Raw genomic sequence first — 18,056 nt, forward strand, 5'->3', positions numbered from 1 at the left:
GTCTCCTGCACTACACATTGTAGGCAGATATTTTACTGTAGAGCCACAAAAGAGCCCAATAGACTTACTGTACTAGGTTAAATGTGATCTTAAGTAAAATGAAGTGTATATATAAACCAAATAAAATTATTAAGTTATTTTACTAATTTATTCTAATTTTTTTAATTTTAAGAATTTTATACAAAAATGAGCTTTTTAATAGCTTCTAATTAGATGTTGAAAACCTCAATAAACATACCTAATTTTTAATTGATTACTTAATATTATCTAAGTATGCTATTACATTTGTTCAATCCTCATAGGTAGTGAGATAAATACTATCATCATTCTTTTACAAATGAAGTATGGAAACTTAGAGTGGCTGACGCATCCAAGGACATAGAATTAGTATGGGAAAGAGCTGGCTTTTAACCTAGTGCTTCAGCCTTTAAGGAATCTCTAGTTTACATACGGGTTTTCTAGACTCCTAAGGATTAAATATGTAACAGTTTCAGTATTAAAAAAAAAAAAGCACAACTATTTACTCTCATTATATTTTTAGTGATTTGAGCTCAAGTATACTTGTTACTTTCTAGCCGGTAAGTCCATTTGCCATTGTTCAGTAATGAATAGGTATGGAGAGAGGAAACATTTGCCAGTATCATGAGTCAGTAAATTGCTTTTCCCCTTTTACACTGATAATCACATCTCTTAAAATAACTCAGCTTCTTTAAAGAAATAAAGATAACAACTGTTTTATGTCTTTTTGAAGTTGACAGATAATTTTAAAAATGGGCTTCCATTAGTAATGTCATTAAGGATGCACTGCCCAACTTCTTCTGACCTCCCTGCTCAACAACTTTTATGGCTCCCGCTTCAAGGTGAGAGAGGAGTGCACAGACTCAGAAATTGCTGTGAAGGACAAGCAAAAGCTAGAGCTAAGCTCCTTCTCAGTTTTGCACTGGGCTGATTAGGTGCTACATGGGAGTTCACACCTTTCTCATAGCTATATTTTCTGTTTGCCCTCAAAGTTCTTTATATAGACCTGAATTTTATGAAAATATTTTATGAAAATAAACAGAAATCATTTATCTAAATAATCCAAATGGGTATGAATATAAAACATTTTAAATAAGAATGAATCATTGAAAATGCAAACGTAATCTATGCAGGGCGTTTTCAATGGAAGGAGGGCAGGTCTCATGCTCTCCTTCAAGGTCTTGTCACAGTATATTCTGCTCATAAAGACATGCTTTTACATCTCTATAGAATTTGTAATTTCCAGTGTAGGTATCCCAGTAATGGGTTTCCACCTTTATCGATGAGAAAGCCTATATAATAGACTTCTCTAAAATATAATTAGGCAGCAAAAGGCATAGATATAATGTGTAAGAAATATATTTTCCAGCTTCCTTTTTAAATGATGTTCTATGAAATGGTATAGTCAATAAAAGCCCTTGTGCATGATGTGTTGTCTTTATTAAGTAATTATTTGGTTGACTGCAATGTTAACTGGCTGACTCTTAACTTTGACTTCAGTGATTAAGGCTATTCAAAAGTTTTCCTAGCATATATTCAAAGTTTTGTAGAGTGAAATCTTTATTTGACTACAGACTATCAGCTGATGTCCCAGCAATATGCATTCACAAATAAGTAGCTGCAAATCAGGTCCCATAGTAAAGTGTATATTACAAAATGTGTTAACCATGGAGAGATGATTATAAAGTTGCAGCTATTGCTGTTTATTGCTTTGATGTAGTACAAGATGAAAAGAGATGTGTGATATTTCTTGTTAACAATTTTAATTAACTTTTAATTGATTTCTAGGAAGATGAATGGTTTCATTACAGCATCACACACTGAGTTCCTTGGTTAGATATTAAACATTAATGCAGACTTCTTGACAATATTGCTGATAATAGGGAATTTTATGTTTAGTTACCTTTTCTAACATCTACATACTCATCTATAATAGTAAATAAATGAAACTACTTAGCTTAGCCATCCCATACTATTTAACTCCCATGACCTTATTTATGCTTCTCAATTAATTAGGAGTCAGAAAAGGAAGCAAATAATCCTGCATTTTATAAGTGTTCTAGTTCCTTTATCTCTATTAGTTGTGTTACTCAGTTACTTTAAATTTTTTACAGCATTTTCTTATTGAACGTTGATCTTTTATTCCATAAGCATAAAATACACTTCCTTTTATGGAAACTAGTTCTTCAGTGAATTAAGTTGTAGTAAATATGGATCAGACTGTGTGTGTATGTGTGTGCTTGACTTTGAATGTTATTATTAACATTTTATACATAAGCTGATGAAATTATAAAACCCTATTAATAAAAATGCTTCATTTAATATTTATTTTTAGTATCCCTATTGAACATGTGTTTAGATATTTTCTCTTAACAAATTATCCCAGTGTAAGCTAAGGATTTCTGCAAATTTGAAAAAATCAATAAAAGGTTATGAGATGTGCTTCTCTTCTCAAAAAGGACTTACAGTTGTGTGGAAAAGGTGTAAATAATAAGTAATGTGAAGAAGTATTTGTCAAGCCTAGAATTCTGATGTATAACATGATCTTTCTCTAAATACTAGACATTTTCGTAGGAGAGATTGAACTGGGGTTGGAATTTGAAGACTGGATTAAGGATTGGAATTTCAGAAGTGAATAAAGAATCATCATGGCAAGTCTTGACGGAAATGTCAAAAAGTGTATTCTGAGTCTTAAGGAAATGTAGAAAATTGATTAGATGAGCAAAAAGTTTTACAGGACAGTAAATAATAAGAGAAGACTGAACACGTAGGTTGAAATTAACTCGTGCATAGGAGTCTGGACTTCTTTCTGTAGATCAGTCAACATATTGAAAAAATTTCTGTTACTTGGGATTTTTAAATCTGGTGCATACATTACTCCCTTGAGAACTTTGCCTTCCTCATTCAAACATTAATGGCACATGAAAAGTTCAGAAGTAATGAAAACTTTCAATTTTTTCTTTCATCCCAATTTCCCAAATTTATTTGTTTCAACAAAGACCTCCCTTGCTCTCTCCATCTCTCCTCACTTTTTCCTTTACAAAAATCCTGGCACCAAGCTAACAGTCCATGAAATGTAGCACCTAGAGTTAGTTTACCAAAGCCATAACAAAAAGTCAATATTTGCTTCTCCCTCCATGGCCTTTTCTATCAATTTAAGCCATTAAAAAATCTCTCATTGAACCTCTTGAAAGCATATTTTTTATTATCTTTTATTTGCCATTTATTGTTTTACTGTGGACTCTGTTAAGGACCCCAACATGGTAGAAAGTGGGAACCACTAATTCTATAAATTTAAGATGGTTATTTTCAAGTGATCAATCATGGGGAACTAACAATATAAAGTGGAAATATTATGTAAAACTATCATGGACAGATTATTAAAAAGAGATCTTATTCCCAGTGTTACTCAGTGAATTACAACAGTATTTAATAAACTATATGTCCCTCAAGATATTAGTAAATATTTTTCTAAACAAATAACAATGAAAAAAAATCTATGATTAAAATTGTTTGGAAATCATGGTGTTGATATTTCCTGGGATTTAGAAGTATCAATAGATAACATCCTATACCTTCCCCAGGTTCAAAACAATTCAGAGAGAGACATGAAATTCTGGAAAATAGAATTCTGATATTGAGGGGGAAGAGGTTTAGTTCAGTTCAGTCGCTCAATCGTGTCCAACTCTTTGCAACCCCATGAATCACAGCACGCCAGGCCTCCCTGTCCATCACCAACACCCAGAGTTCACTCAGACTCACGTTCATCGAGTCAGTGATGCCATCCAGCCATCTCATCCTCTGTCATCCCCTTCTCCTCCTGCCCCCAATCCCTCTCAGCATCAGACTCTTTTCCAATGAGTCAACTCCTTGCATGAGGTGGCCAAAGTACTGGAGTTTCAGCTTTAGCATCATTCCTTCCAAAGAACAGCCAGGGCTGATCTCCTTCAGAATGGACTGGTTGGATCTCCTTGCATTCCAAGGGACTCTCAAGAGTCTTCTCCAACACCACAGTTCAAAAACATCAATTCTTCGGCATTCAGCTTTCTTCACAGTCCAACTCACATCCATACATGACCACAGGAAAAACCATAGCCTTGACTAGAGGGACCTTTGTTGGCAAAGTAATGTCTCTGCTTTTGAATATGCTATCTAGGTTGGTCATAACTTTTCTTCCAAGGAGTAAGCATCTTTTAATTTCATGGCTGCAGTTTTAGTAATGAGAGCCAAATGGGTTAGTAAATGCTACCCCTACAATTAAATTTAACTACACAGCCTCAGACAGAACTGAAATTGTAGGTCTTATTCTTAGGGAAAGAGCTCATATAGCAAAACAAGCAACTCATATGACATCCTTATAAACATCAGATGTTATGTTAAAAGAAGTCAGTGTGTTTACCCAATTATTTCTATGAAATTCACCACTCATGAGTGAATAAGGGAGCAGAGAAAAGATGATTTTCTTGCTAAAATGTCTTTCCTCTTGGCAAGTTGAAGCCTGGAGAAAGTAAGTTACCATTCTCTGATCCTTAATAAAAAAGGATCTTTCAATGCAACAGTTCTCTGAACTTTGGAAAATTCACAAGGGAAAATATGATTAATGTACTGGCTTGGGAAATACCAACATGATGCAAGCACTGTAAGTGGTTCATTCTGAAATTAACTTTTTTTTTTTTTTTAAATCTCAGTCTCTTGTTAGAGCAAGTTTCCTTTAACAATCCCCTAGCCCAGTGGTTTTCAAACATGAGTTGAATAATCAAATGTGAGGTCTTTTCCAAGTCATTTGTTACCAATGTAGGTACACATTTGCATTATTCTAATACTAGTTATTATTGGCTTATATTATCTATGGCAATGACAATTCACTTAAATTTTTATATATTTTATTCAGTGGAACAGACCAATGGCTTTGCAACTAGTTACAGAGAATTATGCAATAACTATTATCTATTTTATTCATATTATAATTGATCTGTGCCACATTTGTGGATTTCATCTCTGACATGTATAATGGTAGGAAAAGATATTCAAAATTGCTATTTGATTTCACATCTTTTATTTTATAGTTTTATAGGTATTATCTGATACTTAGAGGGAACACACCAAAGTTAATGATATCAAAAATACATATAGTGGAAATATTGAAACTAATCAACACTTCTACCATATAGCAATTGTTTTATATATCAAGGTCATTCTCCGTCTTAAACTACATAGGCCCTCTTTGTCATTCTACAAAATATTAAAAATACAAAGCCATTTACTTATCATCATACTCATTTAAGTCATAACAAAATACTACTTTTTAATTTTTAAAAATGATATTTTCTAGTTTAGACCTGGATTCAGTAGTTCTACCAAGGTAATCAGAGTCCCAGATGAAATTCTGATAATTCTACAGTGTTTGTTTTGGGATTCTTAATTAAAAGAACAGAGGCTGATAATGGAAGAGATATAAATCAAAATAGAACCAAACAACAGATGCAAAATGATTAAATACATATTTTAAGAATTATATAGCTATGTATTAATAAGTAGCAGGAGTAGCATCTTCATTAAGCTGACTTAAAACTCAACATTCAAAAACTGAAGATCATGGCATCTAGTCCTGTCACTTCATGGCAAATAGATGGTGAAAAAATGGAAACAGTGACAGACTTCTTTTTCTTGGGCTCCAAAATCACTACAGTTGGTGACTGCAGCTACAAAATTAAAAAAGCACTTGCTCCTTGGAAGAAAAGCTATCACAAACCTAGACAGTGTATTAAAAATTAGAGAAATCATTTTTCTGACAAAAGTCTGCATAGTCAAAGCTATGGTTTTTCCAGTAGTCATGTGTGGATGTGAGAGTTGGACCATAAAGAAGATTAAGAGTCAAAGAATAGATGCTTTTGAACTGTGGTGTTGAAGAAAATTCTTGAGAATCGCTTAGATAGCAAGGAGATAAAACGAGTCAATCCTAAAGGAAATCAATCATGAATATTCATTGGAAGGACTGATGCTGAAGCTGAAGTTCCAATACTTTGGCCACTTGATGTGAAGAGCCAACTCATTGGCAAAGACTGTGATACTAGGAAAGACTGAAGACAGGAGGAGAAGGGAGCAACAGAGATGGCTGGATGGTATCATTGACTTAATGGACATGACTTTGAGCAAGCTCTGGGAGATAGTGAAGGACAGGGAAGCCTGGTGTGCTGCAGTCCATGGGGTTGCAAAGAATTGGACATGACTGACAGACTGAACAATGAACAACAACAGTAAAATCTTTATTTATATATTTTAATACATGCAATTCATTTGTGTATCCTAAAATAAATATATAATTTAAAAGGATTAAATATGATATAGGTGAAGTCGCTCCCTCGTGTCCGAGTCTTTGCAACCCTGTGGACTGTAGCCTACCAGACTCCTCCGTCCATGGGATTCTCCAGGCAAAAATACTGGAGTGGGTTGTCACTTCCTTCTCCAGGGGGTCTTCCCGACCCAGGAATCGAACCCAGGTCTCCCACATTGGAGGCAGACGCTTTAACCTCTGAGCCACCAGGGAAGCCAAGATATGATATAACGTACAGTTACATGGAGCTATTGGCATGTATAACAGAAGGGTCTCGTTTATATTTCATGATTCAGAGAAGACTGCTTTGAGAAAGTGATGTTTAAATTGACTTTTATTGACTTTTTTTTTAACAAATAGCAACATATATATATATATTTTTTATTTTTTTATTTTTTTTTAGTTTTTTATTTTTTAAATTTTAAAATCTTTAATTCTTTTTTTTTCTCTCATTTTTTTTTTAATTTTAAAATCTTTAATTCTTACATGCATTCTGAGCGGGCATTAGCCTGGCAAATAATTGCAGAAGCTCCCGATATGCAGAGGCTTTAGAGAAATTTGGAGGTTGGAGAGATTTGCATTATTCCAGAAGATAGTGAAAGTAGCATTCAGTAGACGATATTTTGATGATGTTAACTGTTTGAATGTTGCTGAACACAGTTGAAATCATTAAAGGATATTAAGAGAAATAATGTCATTTATCTTTTATAGAAGACCTCTCTGAAATGAAATAACAGAAAAAGAAAATAATTAACAAGTAATTTCCCTGGTGGCTCAGACGGTAAAGCGTCTGCTTACAATGCGGGAGACCTGGCTTCAATCCCTGGGTTGGGAAGATCTTCTGGAGAAGGAAATGGCAACCCACTTCAGTGTTCTTGCCTGGAAAATCCCATGGATGGAGGAGCCTGGCAGGCTACTACAGTCCATGGGGTTGCAAAGAGTCGGACACAACTGAGCGAATTCACTCTCACTCTCTCACTCTCTAAGCCACAGTTAATAATTTGGGCCAAATAAGTTAGGATTGAGATACTGTATAAAGGTGTAAACAGCATATTACAAGTAGAATAGTAATTTTCTCTGTAAATTCCATGATATCTTGGACTTGTTACCTAATATACCATTGTAACTTGAAGCTGAGTCTCCTATATCATATTAAATATGCTTTTCTGAAATTATTGAGTAAATGAATCACAGAAGATAGAAGGGGATCTCAGGAATATCTTCTTTGTTTTTATGTAATCTATTGCGTCAATGGAAGAATCATTTACTGAAATAAGGGAATTAGAGATGAAAAAGTTTTGTACAAATATAATCAAGGGTTTAGTTAAGGACATGTTAAATTTTTGATTCTAGAGCAGACAGAATTATGATTCCCAACACATCCCATGTGTGAATATGTTACCTTACACAGCAAAAGAAATTTTGCAGATGTAATGAGGTTTAGGAACTTGAGATGAAAGGATTATCCTAGATGTCCAGGTGGGCCCACTGTAGTCATCAAAACTGTTGAATAGTGAACAAAGATGGTAACAGAGTGGATCAGAGATATAAAATAGAAGGAGAAATTCAGAAAGTGTGAGGGGAACTTAACCCACTGTTGCTAGCTTTGAAGATGGAAAAAGTGTACCATGAGCCAAGAACCAAGGTTTGTGGGTGGTCTTAGAAACTGGGAATAGTCCTTGCATGACAAGTAAAAAGGAAGTGGGGATCTCAATCCTACAACCTCAAGGAACTGTATTCTGTCAATAACTTGAATGAGCAAAGAAGTGGATCTTTACCTACAACCTCCAGAAAGGAACACAACCTTATGCATACCTTGATTTTAGCCAGATGAGACACTTGTTGAACTTCTGTTTTATGGAGCTATAAAATAATAAACTTGTGTAAGTCCTAGCAGAGATATCAGTTCAGTAGCTGGACATATATGGAACAGCACATACTTAACATCCCCTGTCCCTCCACACATACATACACAGTCACATTAAGAAAATTGAATCAGTCTATCATAAAAATCTTCCAAATACTGGGATAGATAAAAACACACCTTGAGTGAGAATCATTTAAATTACATAAAAACCCCCACAGAAGAAAAGTCACTGAAATGTTTAATACTGTTGATTTGATGAACTAAGACCTTCTGATGTTACAAGATTTTATTTTTCTATTTAATTAAGCAGTGATTTAAGACAAAAAAGAGTATTTTTTGTTGGGTAGTTTTTTTGTGAGGAAGTTGACAATATTGTTTATTTGTTTTCATTAAGATGACCAGCTTGACTAATTTGTCAGTAATTTGTAAGCCAAATTCTAGGAAAGATATAAAAATAGAAGAAAATATGTGTATGTAAGTTCTTTGACTATTTTACAGTATTTTTGTCCTCTTCAGACAGTCCTGCAGTTCCTCATCTTTTCTCAGGCTTCAAACTTCAGAATTAATACCCTCCCAGGGACATTTGTGTTCTGATGAATCAGAGGGACAAATCCTGCTGGAAAGTCTGGCATTCATAGGGTGCACAGTTATAAATTTGACTTTCACATCCTGGGCTTTATCATTTCAAACAAGGCAAAAGTGTTCAGCAAACCCACCCCACTTGCTTCTCCAGTGTTTGTAAAGGTGAATGTACATCTGCTTATATGCTGTTCAAAATACATCATATTCCATCTCAGGCTTTGTGAATATTAATTGACATTTGTGTCTCTTGCTCATAATGCAGCCAAGTCTCTTGTTTTCCTTCCTTTCCTTATCAGCCATTTAGTGCATAGTTATGGAACATTTTATGGTTTCTAAGATTTATTCCAGTATGTGTGAAGAACAATGAGATAGAGCTATGTAGTACAAAATGCACAGTATTTGATAATGAGATGTCATAATTTCTATTTCAATTGATTGAGTTTTAGATTATATTAATTCTCATAACACTCCTTTGAAGAATAGCCACTCAAAATTTACTTATTTTATTTAATGAAAGTTATTTAATATGACTTAAAGTTTACAATTGCAAAAGGCTTATTATTGCATCAACAATTCTATTATCATTTAGAGATTGTATTCTAATATTGAAGAGCCCTTTGCAGTTGCTTTACAGTTACTAAACTTTCACTTCTGTTTGGAGTATGCTTAGTTTTAAACCTCAGTTGCTTGCATTAATCTATTCTAATATGAATTAATCCCTCAAATATTTATTAAGTAATTTTATGTAGGTATTATACTAAGAATTAAGGCACAGATTTTTATTTCTTTCATAACTCTAAGCAAATTATAATCCATAAGCCAAGGTTTTCTCATTTGTAGAATGGAACCAATGATATTTATTTATAAGAGCATTAGAATTAAATGCCATAATTATATCTATCTATACATGGTGCTTCTATATGTATTATAGATATATAATATAAAGCTTGAATTTAAAAATATACAATATAAGCTATCACTCAATTATGTTTACTTAAAACTTTTTTAAATTTTAGAGTTAAAAATCTATTAAATAAATGATAATACAAGAAAATTCAGTATTTATGTAATGTGAATTTTCTGTTGTAATGTAATATTGCTATTTTTACTGATACAAATTAATTTTATACTCATTTAGAATTAAGAGTATCATTAAACTATTATAAATTTATTTTCATGTTCTAGACTTTTGTACTACTTTATCATTATCTTTTTACTTTTCTATCTAAAGAAAAAACAATATTTAGTTAGAAATATGTCATAGTTCTTTAACTGTCCCTTCTAAAAAATTATAACAGAAAGTACTATGTGAATTCCTCTGTTTTTATTTTTGTTTAGGCAGCAGATCCTGATGCTGGAATAAATGGCCAGGTGCACTACAGCTTGGGTAACTTCAACAATCTTTTTCGCATCACATCCAATGGAAGTATTTACACAGCCGTGAAGCTTAACAGAGAAGTCAGGGACTACTATGAACTTGTTGTTGTGGCAACTGATGGAGCAGTACATCCTCGTCATTCAACTCTTACTCTGGCCATCAAGGTTTTGGATATTGATGATAATAGTCCTGTGTTCACCAATTCAACATATACTGTCGTTGTTGAAGAGAACCTGCCAGCTGGGACCACTTTCCTTCAAATAGAGGTGTGTGGATGAAGCAGTTGTTTCATGAATTCTGTATAAAATTTGGTATTTGTATGGGTCTGCCAGACTTTGTAAAATGCACACACAGACACACACACATGCAGTTAAATTTCAAATGAATGATAACTAAATTTCAATATATGTATTCCTCAAATAGAGAGAGAAGGCAGAAAACTTACCATTGTAAGAAACTAAATAACACTTCTTAATAAACTTATTATCAATTCACAAAAGCAATGAATGTCAAATATTTATTATAACAACTGACAATACACTAGACTATTTTAAAAAACTTAATAATCCTTCACCTTGTACCTCCAAAGTTACTCAGTATTAAATTTCTATGTGTATTATGTTACATTTATGTTTCTGCTCACACAAATATCAAATAACTATTTACACAGTCTAAATATACATGTATCCAGGTATTACATATATACACATGTATTGTTGCTGTTTAGTCACTAAGTCTTGTCTGAGTTTTTGTGACCCCATGGACTATAGCCTGCCAGGCTCCTCTATTCATGAGATTTCTCACACAAGAATATTGGAGTATGTTGCTATTTCCTTCTCCAGGAATTCCTCCCAACCCAGGGATTGAACCCTTGTCTCTTCATTGACAGATATATTCTTTACCACTGAGCCACCTGGGAAGCCCATATACATGCATACACAGATACAAATGTATAGAATCACCCTGTATCTTACAGAAATAGATTTCTATACTTACTATTTTGTAATATTTGTTCACTTTCTATACATAACTGGCATACTTCCAGAAATCTGTTTCTCCTTTTCATTAGTGTCCTTATATCTAAGCTTCTGTCTTTTAGTTCTCAAATTATTACCAGAAACTCTGGATATTCAGATTCAGTAAGTTAGATTGGCCTAGAAATCTCCAGTTTAGCACCAACCCTTTAATTCTGACATAGGTGTTCTATGAAGTATATTTTGGAAGAAAAAATATATATAACTCTTTCTCAACCTGCAATCTACAATTTGAATTGTGTTAGCATGAATTTCAAGAGCTTGTGTTTTTCCATGATTCAGCCAGATATATGTCTACTTAGTTCAGTTTAGTTCAGTCTCAGTCGTGTCTGACTCTTTGCGACACCATGGACTGTAGCCTGCCAGGCTCTGCAGTCCATGGGATTCTCCAGGCAAGACCACTGGAGTGGGTTGCCATTGCCTCCTCCAGAGAAAATCTTGCTGACCCAGGGACTGAACCCATGTTTCTTATGTCTCCCACATTGGCAGATGGGTTCTCTACTAGTGTCATCTGGGAAGAAACTACTAAATCTACAAAAGGCAGATGCTGACCAGGGAGAAGGCTGTTATTTCTCCATTTATTCCTCTATTCATTAATTCAACAAGCTTACTGAATGCCAAGTCCTCTGCTAGAGGCCAAGGATTCAAACATCAACAAGATTTCTTGCCTTCATCGAATTTTCAGTCTCATGCAGCAAGCATACTGCTGCTGCTGCTAAGTTGCTTCAGTCGTGTCTGACTTTGTGCGACCCCATAGACAGCAACCCGCCAGGCTCCCCTGCCCCTGGGATTCTCCAGGCAAGAATACTGCAGTGGGTTACCATTTCCTTCTCCAGTGCATGAAAGTGAAAAGTGAAAGTGAAGTCGCTCAGTTGTGCCCGACTTTTAGCGATCCCATGGACTGCAGCCTTCCAGGCTCCTCCATCCATGGGATTTTCCAGGCAAGAGTACTGGAGTGGGTTGCCATTGCCTTCTCCGAGAATGTTTTCTTGGGAAAGCTTATTTCTAAGCTGTGAACTGAGGAACAAATAAGAGTTGTTCAAGGGGGAAAAAGAATATTCAAGGCAGTGGAAAAACCTGCTCAAAATCCTGGAGGAGAAGAAAGAGTAAGGGCTAGAAAATATATGTGTCTGCACCATGTTAAGAAGATTGGAGCTAATCCAAAATGAAATGGAAAAGAAGAGTTTTTAGGTAGGAAGGTGACATCATAAAATCTGTGCTTTAACAATATCTTTCCTATTGTGATGTTGATAATTGTTTGGAGGGGACCAAGACCGAAGTCCACTTAGGTGTTTGCTGTACTGCATATATATTCTAGCAAAACCTGACCTTCCCCACTCTATCTTTGCTCCATTCCATTTCCTACCAGAGTAGGAATTTCTAATCTCTACTACTGAGTGAAATAATCATCTATAAAGTTTCCATTGAAACCTGCTTTTTCAGTTGTTTTTGTTTGTTCATTCTTTCTGTGTGTGTGGGTATGTGTGTGTGTGTGTTTTCTTTTAATGACTGGGAGATTATTTTTTTGGAAATGAGAATTAAAAAAAATATTGGAATATAGTTGATTTACAATGTGGTGTTAGTTTCTGCTAGACAGTAAAGTGAATCAGTTATACACATACATATATCCATCTCATTCTCTGATTCTTTTCCCATGTAGGTGATTATAGATATTGAGAAGAATTCTCAGTGCTATACAATAGGTCTTTATTAGTTATTTTATATATAATGGTATATATATGTCAACCCCAATCTACCAATTTACCCCTTCCCATCCTTTGTCAACTGGTAACAACTATAAGTTTGTTTGCTATATCCATGATTCTATTTCTGTTTCGTAAACAAGTTCATTTGTACCATTCTTTAAAAAATTCCACATGTAAGAAGTATATGATACTTGTCTTTCTCTAACTCACTTCACTCCGCATGACAATCTCTAGGTCCATACACATTTCTCTTTTATTTTGGCATTTTCTTTGAGAACCTCCTATCTGGAGGGTAGGTATTTTTTCTTTATTCATCTTGTAAATATTTAGGATATTATTTTTCATTGTTATACAATCAACAGAAAATAATAATCATTTACAACAATGTTTACTTTTTGCTTTTTTTTATTTTAATTTTTTTAACTTTAAACTTTTTATTTTGTATTGGGATATAGCTGATTAACAATGTTGTGGTAGTTTTAGGTGAACAGCAAAAGGACTCAGCCATAAATATGCATGTATCCACCCTCCCCTAAACCCCCTCCCATCAAGGCTGGGCACGTAACTTTGAGCAGAGTTCCATGTGCTATACAATAGGTCTTCGTTGGTTATTAAATACAACAGTGGGTACTTGACCTTCCCAAAGTCCCTAACTACCCCTTCCCCATGGCAACCATAAGTTCACTTTCTAAGTTTGTGAGTCTCTTTCGGTTTTGTAAGTTCATTTGTATCATTTATTTTTAGATTTCACATATAAGGGATGACAATATTTCTTTACTGTTGTATGATTCCATTCATCACTGATATTTCAGATAAAATAGATATAGTAACAAGATCAACAATGAAAAAATCTCTTGAGTCTCGGTATTTGACTCAATCTCTTTCTTTCTCTCTCTCTCCCTCTATCTGATAAATTACTTTAAAAAATACTTATCTCTGAAACATAACTTTTGATCATCATTCATTTCATATTGTTCTAGGTACTGACACATGACCTTCATCAGTCCTGCATTTCTTTATTTTGAAAATAGCAGTGATATAACCATTCTTTTTCTTAACATGTTACAGGCCAAAGATGTTGACCTCGGAGCAAATGTGTCTTATCGGATAAGAAGTCCAGAAGTGAAGCACTTTTTTGCACTACATCCATTTACAGGAGAACTCTCCCTTTTAAGGAGTTTGGACTATGAGTCATTTCCAGACGAGGAAGCAAGTATCACTTTTCTAGTGGAGGCCTTTGATATTTATGGAACAATGCCACCTGGTATTGCTACTGTCACAGTAATAGTAAAGGTAAGGAATGTAGATTACTTCTGGCTGCCTACTTTGTTTTCTCTACCTGTAGTTTCTGTTTTGTTTTGTATTTTTTTAACCTATACTGTAGTATAATATTTGGGGGCATCAATCCATAATTATAAATGGTACCAAAGCCAGAATATAAATTTTAAAATTAAAGTATTAACAAAGACTTGAGAAATAACTGAATTATTTAACTATTTATAAAAGATAAATTTGAAAGAACCACTAAATAAGAGTTCAAATACTGTTGCTCCCTAGGTCCACCATTAGCCCTGTGATTTCAATCAAGTCATAATTTCTCTAGATTACACAATAGTCCAAATTCCATAGCACCAGAGATAATAAATTCATCTAAACCCTTCAATTTAAAATAATAAATAAAAAGAGTAAGAGTTCCAAGGCTCTCAGAGCTCGTTTGTTTAGCTTAGTTTGGAACCCAATATTCTTCAGTAAAATTAGCTTTGGATTCAGATGGAACTGGGGGTAATTTATGGCTCAACCCTTTTCAAGTTCTATGACCTTGGGAACTCTCTTAGACTCTCTAGGTTTACCATTGAATTTAATCAAATACCCTGTACCAACTGATTGCCTGGAAGGGTACATCATCCTCAACATTTAGGGTTTCTTGTGATTTTTAAAGTATGGGTTTAAAATAAGACATGAGGAAAGATTTATTATTTCTCAAATATTAGTGTATATAGCGGTCACATGAACTAAATAGTAAACTTTCATGTCCCTCTGCTCCTTCCCAGAAAACACCTTTCTCAGCAGAGCATCTGAGGCATCAGTATATTTGAAACGTACATAGATGATTCTTACACAGGTTGAGTGAGTATCAGATGTTGAAAAATAGTACCTCAGTTACAAATATACACACAACTGATCCTCCAATGGCTTTACTAAAGATGCTAGTATTTAAAAATGGCTTCAAATGACCTGTATATCTTTGAGGACAGAAAAAAAGTGCTTTTATAAACATATTATGTATCTTTTTTTGGTCAGGGGAAGAATGTACAAATTTGAAACTATGATCTGCACTTATTTTCTCTGGTAACTTCTCTCTCAAGTTAGATGTGGTTGACAATGGAGAGTTATTATAATCCATCATAAACTCTAGCTTGGTTGATATAATTTCAGTTTATTTCTTTATTTTTCATTGTTTATTTCTTTTTTATTTTTTAAAATATAAATTTATATATTTTATTTGGAGGTTAATTACTTTACAATATTGTATTGGTTTTTCCATACATCAACATGAATCCACCACAGGTATACACGTGTTCCCCATCCTGAACCCCCCTCTCTCCTCCCAACTCGTACCATCCCTCTGGGTCGTCTCAGTGCACCAGCCCCAAGCATCCAGTATCATGCATAGAACCTGGACTGGCGATTCATTTCATATATGATATTATACATGTTTCAATGCCATTCTCCCAAATCATCCCACCCTCGCCTTCTCCCACAGAGTTCAAAAAACTGTTCTATACACCTGTGTCTCTTTTGCTGTCTCGCATACAGGCTTATTGTTACCATCTTTCTAAATTCCATATATATGTGTTAGTATACTGTATTGGTGTTTTTCTTTCTGGCTTACTTCACTCTGTATAATAGGCTCCAGTTTCATCCACCTCATGAGAACTGATTGAAATGTATTCTTTTAATGGCTGAGTAATACTCCATTTTGTATATGTACCACAGCTTTCTTATCCATTCATCTGTTGATGGATATCTAGGTTGCTTCCATGTTCTGACTATTATAAACAGTGCTGAGATGAACATTGGGGTACATGTGTCTCTTTCAATTTTGGTTTTCTTGGTGTGTATGCCCAGCCATGGGATTGCTGGGTCATAAGGCAGTTCTATTTTCAATTTTTTAAGGAATCTGCACACTGTTCTCCATGGTGGCTGTACTAGTTTGCATTCCCACCAACAGTGTAAGAGGGTTCCCTTTTCTCCACACCCTCTCCAGCATTTATTGCTTGTAGACTTTTGGATCACAGCCATTCTGACTGGTGTGAAATGGTACCTCATTGTGGTCTTGATTTGCATTTCTCTGATAATGAGTGATGTTGAGGATCTTTTCATGTGTTTGTTAGCCATCTGTATGTCTTCTTTGGAGAAATGTCTGTTTAGTTCTTCCACCCATTTTTTGATTGGGTCATTTACTTTTTTGGAATTGAGCTGCAGGAGTTGCTTGTATATTTTTGAGATTAGTTGTTTGTCTGTTGCTTCATTTTCTATTATTTACTCCCGTTCTGAAGGCTGTGTTTTCACCTTGCTTATAGTTTCCTTTGTTGTGCAGAAGCTTTTAATTTTTCTTAGGTCCCATTTGTTTATTTTTGCTTTTATTTCCAATATTCTGGGAGGTGGGTCTTAGAGGACCCTGCTGTGATTTATGTCAGAGAGTGTTTTGCCTATGTTCTCCTCTAGCAGTTTTATAGTTCCTGGTCTTACGTTTAGATCTTTAATCCACTTTGAGTTTATTTTTGTGTATGGTGTTAGAAAGTGTTCTAGTTTCATTCTTTTACAAGTGGTTGACCCATTTTCCCAGCACCACTTGTTAAAGAGATTGTCATTAATCCATTGTATATTCTTGCCTCCTTTGTCAAAGATAAGGTGTCCATAGGTATGTGGAATCATCTCTGGGCTTTGTATTTTGTTCCATTGATCTATATTTCTGTCTTTGTGCCAGTACCATACTGTCTTGTTGACTGTGGCTTTGTAGTAGAGCCTGAAGTCAGGCAGGTTGATTCCTCCAGTTCCATTCTTCTTTCTCAAGATTGCTTTGGCTATTCGAGGTATTTTGCATTTCCATACACACTGTGAAATTATTTGTTCTAGCTCTGTGAAAAATACCATTGGTAGCTTCATAGAGGTTGCATTGAAAGAAAATAACCTACAGCCCAGATTACTGTACCCAGCAAGGATCTCATTCAAATACAAAGGAGAAATCAAGAGCTTTACAGACAAGTAAAAGCTGAGAGAATTCAGCACCACCAAACCAGCTCTCCATCAAATGCTAAAGGATATTCTCTAGACAGGAAACACAAAAATGGTGTATAAACTTGAACCCAAACAATAAAGTAAATGGCAACAGGATCATACTTATCAATAATTACCTTAAACATAAACGGGATGAATGCCGCAAACAAAAGACAAATACCAGATGAATGGATACAAAAACAAGACCCCTATATATGTCGTCTATAAGAGACCCACCTCAAAACAAAGGACACATACAGACTGAAAGTGAAGGGCTGGAAAAACCTATATCACGCAATCAGAGACCAAAAGAAAGCAGGAGTGGCAATACTCATATCAGATAAAATAGACTTTAAGACAAAAATTGAGAAAAGAAACAAAGAAGGACACTACATAATGATCAAAGGATCAATCCAAGAAGAAGATATAACAATTATAAATATATATGCACCCAACATTGGAGCACCACAATATGTAAGACAAATGCTAACAAGTATGAAAGGGGAAATTAACAATAACACAATAATAGTGGGAGACTTTAACATCTAACTCACACCTATGGATAGCTCAACTAAACAGAAAATTAACAAGGAAACACAAACTTTAAATGATACAATAGAACAGTTAGACCTAATTGATATCTATAGGACATTTAACTCCAAAACAATTAATTTCACCTTTTTCTCAAGCACACACAGAACCTTCTCCAGGATAGGTCACATCCTGGGCCGTAAATCTAGCCTTGGTAAATTTTTTTTAAAAAATGAAATCATTCCAAGCATCTTTTATGACCACAATGTAGTAAGATTAGATCTCAATTACAGAAGAAAAACTATTAAAAATTCCAACATATGGA

At 34.5% G+C, this 18,056-nt stretch overlaps 1 protein-coding gene across 1 annotated transcript in view; it reads left to right on the top strand.

The window, feature by feature from the left end:
• PCDH15 (protocadherin related 15) overlaps nucleotides 1-18,056 on the top strand; it is a 1,094,267-nt gene that overhangs the window by 803,418 nt on the left and 272,793 nt on the right. Inside the window, exons 19-20 of the mRNA XM_060404607.1 lie at nucleotides 10,140-10,445; nucleotides 13,988-14,212. Coding sequence (XP_060260590.1) covers nucleotides 10,140-10,445; nucleotides 13,988-14,212 — 531 coding nt within the window. The remainder of the gene's footprint in view (nucleotides 1-10,139; nucleotides 10,446-13,987; nucleotides 14,213-18,056) is intronic.

This window comes from Ovis aries, chromosome 22, assembly GCF_016772045.2.
Source record: "Ovis aries strain OAR_USU_Benz2616 breed Rambouillet chromosome 22, ARS-UI_Ramb_v3.0, whole genome shotgun sequence".
Classification (NCBI taxonomy): domain Eukaryota; kingdom Metazoa; phylum Chordata; class Mammalia; order Artiodactyla; family Bovidae; genus Ovis; species Ovis aries.